Source organism: Onychostruthus taczanowskii, unplaced genomic scaffold (assembly GCF_017590055.1).
Source record: "Onychostruthus taczanowskii isolate IOZ18803 unplaced genomic scaffold, ASM1759005v1 scaffold236, whole genome shotgun sequence".
Taxonomy (NCBI): domain Eukaryota; kingdom Metazoa; phylum Chordata; class Aves; order Passeriformes; family Passeridae; genus Onychostruthus; species Onychostruthus taczanowskii.
The window spans coordinates 227,540-232,492 of record NW_024499640.1 but is presented as its reverse complement, the minus strand read 5'-3'; the positions used below and the strand labels follow the sequence as shown (position 1 = coordinate 232,492).

The following is a 4,953-nucleotide window of genomic DNA, read 5'->3' as shown; positions in this document are numbered from 1 at the left end:
TATAACAAAACACAATACAACAACTTCTGTTTATTCCTGCCATGGCACAGTTGGAAATGGGATATTTGCCAGGAACTCACACAGTCAATGTGAGACAGTTGCTATAGGCTGCAGCTTTATACCACCAGTTTTCCTTTGCACTTTTTTTCCTTTCAGAATTTGGCAAGAAAGTTTATCTAAAAACCAGTCTACATCTTGATAATCTTCAGGCCACCACAAATACTGACTCCTTTGTAGGAAGTTTCGAATCGGTTTGTGTTTCTTCAGTTGATACTGAGAAAGTGACCCAACCACTACCATAATGAGGACATCCTTCAGATCACAGAAGTACCTGCTCTGGGGAAATTAAAGGCTTCCACACACCACCCATCTTTGAGAAACTGCCTGGTCACAATGCAAATTGTTTTTCTGCTGTTCCAAATGGCATCACAAATATTGTTGATGTGTTCTTCACCAGGCAAGAAATCTCTTTCCTCAAAACACAAGGTAAATCTGTTTTTATCAAAATACTGTGAATCCAGGTGCTTTAGCAAAGAATTCTGGACCCATTCAAAGTCATTTTTGCTGTAGCACAGATATGCATCATATTTGTATTCACTTTTATCTGCTGCTCGTTGTTGGTTGTCTGTCAGTCTTTTTGTGGTGGTTTTATACCAGATGAAACAAATCCCCTGTCAGCGAGTAAAAATTATGACTGCCACCAGAAATACAAGAAGAATGACCAAAAAGAAGATGAAGAGTGAGAATCTGAGTGTCTGCTGGAGTTCATCTTCATCACAACCATCGTATGTCATATATGACAGGGGTATTCCTTCAAAGGCAGGGGGGTATACACAGCACCTCTCAGACTGGGAGCCAGCCAGGATTACATTGGTTTCATTCAGCCACACTAGTAGGGTCTTTAAAGCACAATCACAGACATAATTATTATGTGTTATATCCAGAATACTCAAAGTCATAAAGACTTCAGGCTCAGGGGAAAACAGCTGGTTTTCAGATAAGTTTAGGTTTGTTAGGCTTTGTGGGAAAAGCCCAGGAGAAAGATGAGACAACAGGTTGGAAACCAGGTTAAGTCCTTTAAGAGATGTTAGACCTCTAAAAATCTCCTGTGGAAGAGCACTGAGGTAGTTGTTATTCAGATGTAGAACTTGAATTTTGGGCAGTGCCCCAAACACATTCAAACATAAATCTTTCTCCCACACCAGCTGTAACATATTTTCACCTAGATCCATATATACGATCGGGAGAGTGCCCCCGTGCTGCCGGCAGTGCTGGCCCTGGCCGCAGCTAGCTGGGATGCACCTTAAGGTCAGCCGCTGCCGCTGCAATATACTGATTGTTTTTTGTAACATTAGCACTCTGCACACAGTAAGAGAACCGGTTCTGTTTTAAGAAGATATACTGCAGATCTGGAATTTGGAAAAGAACATACAGGTCACCTAGGTTTGCCAACCAATTTCTTTCTAATTCAAGGTGTGTTGCAGTTACTGCTCTGTCACCTACAGACATTAGCTTATTGTCACCTAAAAAGGCAGAGCTCAGATGTGGAACGGAAGGGAGACTTTTAATGGCATTGCCTCAGATATCAATTATTTTCAGATCTACTGAAATGATTTGTCACCAATCATCCCAATAGGATTTTGCGGTAAATCAATATACATTACACTACATAGACCCTCAAAAGTATAATTGTACAACTCACCCAAAAGGTTACTTGAGAGATTGAGAATTTTTAGGTTGCCCAAGCCAAAAATTGCTTACCTTTGGATTTATCTTGTTTTTGAAAAGGTTCAGTGATTCCAGATTGCCAAGACTTTGAAAGACTAAAGAATTGAGAGAGAAAATGTAACCCTGTGAAATATCAAAGAACCCTAGATTACTTCTTCCTAGTCCTGCAAATGTAGAATCATCTGGATTTTTTAAGTTATCAAAGCCAAATCCTGAACCCATTATAGGACTGATAAATATTAAAGAACTTATTTGAGTACCTTCAATGGCTGCACAGAGACACTGGACTCTCTCTGTGCTCCAGCCATTGTCACTAAGGTCTAGTGAGCTAAATGCAATATTTTTGTAAGGATTGGGGCACTTGGCCCATGCCACATCTTCTGTCTTGTACAAATGATTAGAACCAAGGTTAAAAAATAAAAAGTGTTTTCCTTGGAAGCTGGTAAGATTGGTTTGACAAAAGTTGGATATCTTGTTGAATTTCAGGTTCACACTTTTCAAGGCTGTTAGATTATAAAATAAGGGGTGGGGATGAAGTTTTGTGACTTCATTCATTGAAAGATCCAATTCTTCCAATGACCTCAAATCTTGAAAGTAACATTCTTCCAGGATGGAATCTCCAAGGGAATTGTGAAACAGACGGAGGACAGTCAGGCTTGGCAAGAACCCAAAAGCATCAAGATGCAGTTGAAGAATCTTATTGTCTCCCAAGTCTAAGATATGAAGGTTTGGCAGGTTCCTGCATGCTCCTTTACCTATGGTAACAAGATGGACTAACTGGGTTCCGATTTCCAATAGCCACAAGTGCTCCAGCAGTGGAAACAAAGTCACTTTCCTGATATAGTTGTAAGTCAGGAAAAGCTTCACTCTATCTTTTGGCACAGGTGGAACATCCGTGAGGCTGCAGAAAAAATACATGGAAACTTGGGCTTCTGAGTAGCACCTTCTAGATGCACACACACCACTAGCTAGTGACAGCCCAAAGACAAGGAGGAGCTGATGGCACAACATCATGAACCTATGTGAAAAAAAGTGACAACAGTGAGAATTAGGTCTGCAGTTGGCTCTGAAACTTTTCGCAGTGAGTTTCAGAGCACATTTTTAACAGCTGTAGAATAGAGGACTATTGTCACCCTAAAGATGACTTGAGATTTGGGATTTATCCTTTCTCTGAAGTCTAACAAGCATCACCTGATAGGCTGTTTGGTCAGAACATGCATCCCAAAAAGATGTGAGGACCTCCTATAATCTAAAAAGTAACTCTCCTTTATGTTGCTGTCCTAGGGTGACGTTATGATGCTTGTATCCCCAGTTGGGTGTTCTGTTTATGCTGGATCTTGTATTCTGTGCCTTCAGGACTGGCTCTGATAGTGAAGGCGGGGAGAAGAAGAAGAACATGGAATTTTGTTATCAGCTGCACCCTCCCCCACAGTCTGCTGGAACAGAGAACTCCACTGTTGTTGTCTGGGTATGGATGGGGCAGAGCACCGGGCTCCTTTTGCTTTTCAGTTAGTTTAGCTAGCTGAGGCAGTCTGAGTTTTCCCTAGATTGTTTTTCTTTCCCTTTTCTTGGAACTGTTCAAACCTGCCCCAAACTGGGACCTGGGGAGCACTGAGAGCTTGCACTTTGTGGCCGACCGGGACCTACTCTGGGCAGCAGACTCTCCCAGCACCAGAGGGATCGATAACAGAGTGACCACCCACAGGAGAGACTTTCTGAATTTGTCATCTCTTCAGAGCAGTGAATGAGTTTTGTCATCCAGTATTGTTCATTTCTTGTGCTGGAGAGTGCTTTGCCTGTTAAATAAACAGGTTTTCTTCCACTTCTCTCCGAGGAAATTCTTCCTGTACCAGCTGGGGGGAGGGGCCGTGTGGACTTGCTTTCTGGGCGGGCCCATTGGGAGGTTTTCTCCCAAATTTGCCCTAAACCAGGACAGTTCCTTAAAACCCTACCAGGTAAGAGTAAAAATCTTGGCCTAGCTATTTAATCTGCACCATGGAACTGGTAATGCTGGTGTATTAGCTTAACTGCTTAATTAGTTTTTCCAAAAAGGCTGAAACAGTTTGGATTGTCCAAGTAAAGTGCAGCCACCCAGTCATCTCAACAGAGCAGGCAAATACTGCTCCTTCCCTGAGTGCTCTCCTTCTCATCTGTGTGGAATTTAGATTGTTATCACACAGAGGTGCCTAAAAAGCCATGAGTTCTTAAGAAGGGGAACCTCTTTTGGGGCTCCTGGAGCCTCAGATTAACTTGACAATGTGAAATTGTTCTGGAAATGGCTGTAAAATAGTTTAGAAAGTATAGGCAGGAACAAGATTAACTGTAGTACTGCATTTTATTTAAATGGTATGCTCTGTCTCACCCCTCCGAAATGTATGGTATATCCCAAGCCTGTGGTCCTGCCCTGAACCATCATGTATCTGTAATCCCCTTGGCCCAAGTCTGATTCCGCGCCCATTTTCAATCCCCCTCTTAAACCGTGCAAGCGAGACCAGTTGCCCTCTTAGCCTTTCTCCTCTCTTAGCCTTCCTCCCCTCTTGCCCCTTCCCTCCCCTAGGCTCCCCCTCCTTCCTCCTTCCACCCTTCTCCCTCCATAACCATGCTGTTCCCAGGGATGGGACCCCAAATAAACCCTCATCTAATCAGCACCCTCAGAAGCCGTGTGGAGTCTCCTTGCCTGCCTGCTGCTGCCAGCAAACTCACAGCCTAGGAGGCCCCCCGGGGGCACCCCAGGGTGCCCCCACCCCAAAACGAACTGCAACAATTAACAGTGATGGAACAAAACAAAACAAAACAAAAGCAGTAGCCTGAAACTGTGCTGCAAGATCTCATGCTTTATGAAAAACTACATTTCCCAAACTGTAAATCCCTATATTGTACAAAAAGGTGCATAGCACAATTTATGCAGCTTACTGATGAATCCATTTATTCCCACTCTCTATTTTTCTTGCATTATGCCCTCTGTCTGCCTGTGGCCCTTTTTATCTGAGACAAAAAACCTCTCCAGAGCAAGGAAGGTCTTTTTTATTGAGCATTGTAAAGAACAGAGCAAATTATTAGCCCTAAAGTGGTTGTTTGTGTAGTTAGTTTTTAAAAAAACTCCTAAGATTGCAACCATCTTTTTCTGCTTTTAGCCAAGCATTTACTGAAATGAAATGACGACTCAATGGATGATTTTTTGTGTCCTCCAGCACAAATTGCTTAAAGATTGGTAAGTGTGAATTC

At 42.6% G+C, this 4,953-nt stretch overlaps 1 protein-coding gene across 1 annotated transcript; it reads right to left on the bottom strand.

Moving 5' to 3' along the window:
* Positions 1-84: 84 nt before the first annotated feature.
* TLR5 (toll like receptor 5) lies at positions 85-2,742 on the bottom strand. The gene is given in 5 exon segments (XM_041405593.1): positions 85-341; positions 344-1,242; positions 1,334-1,607; positions 1,610-1,767; positions 1,769-2,742. Coding segments are annotated over 5 exon segments (2,562 nt in total).
* Positions 2,743-4,953: the final 2,211 nt, after the last annotated feature.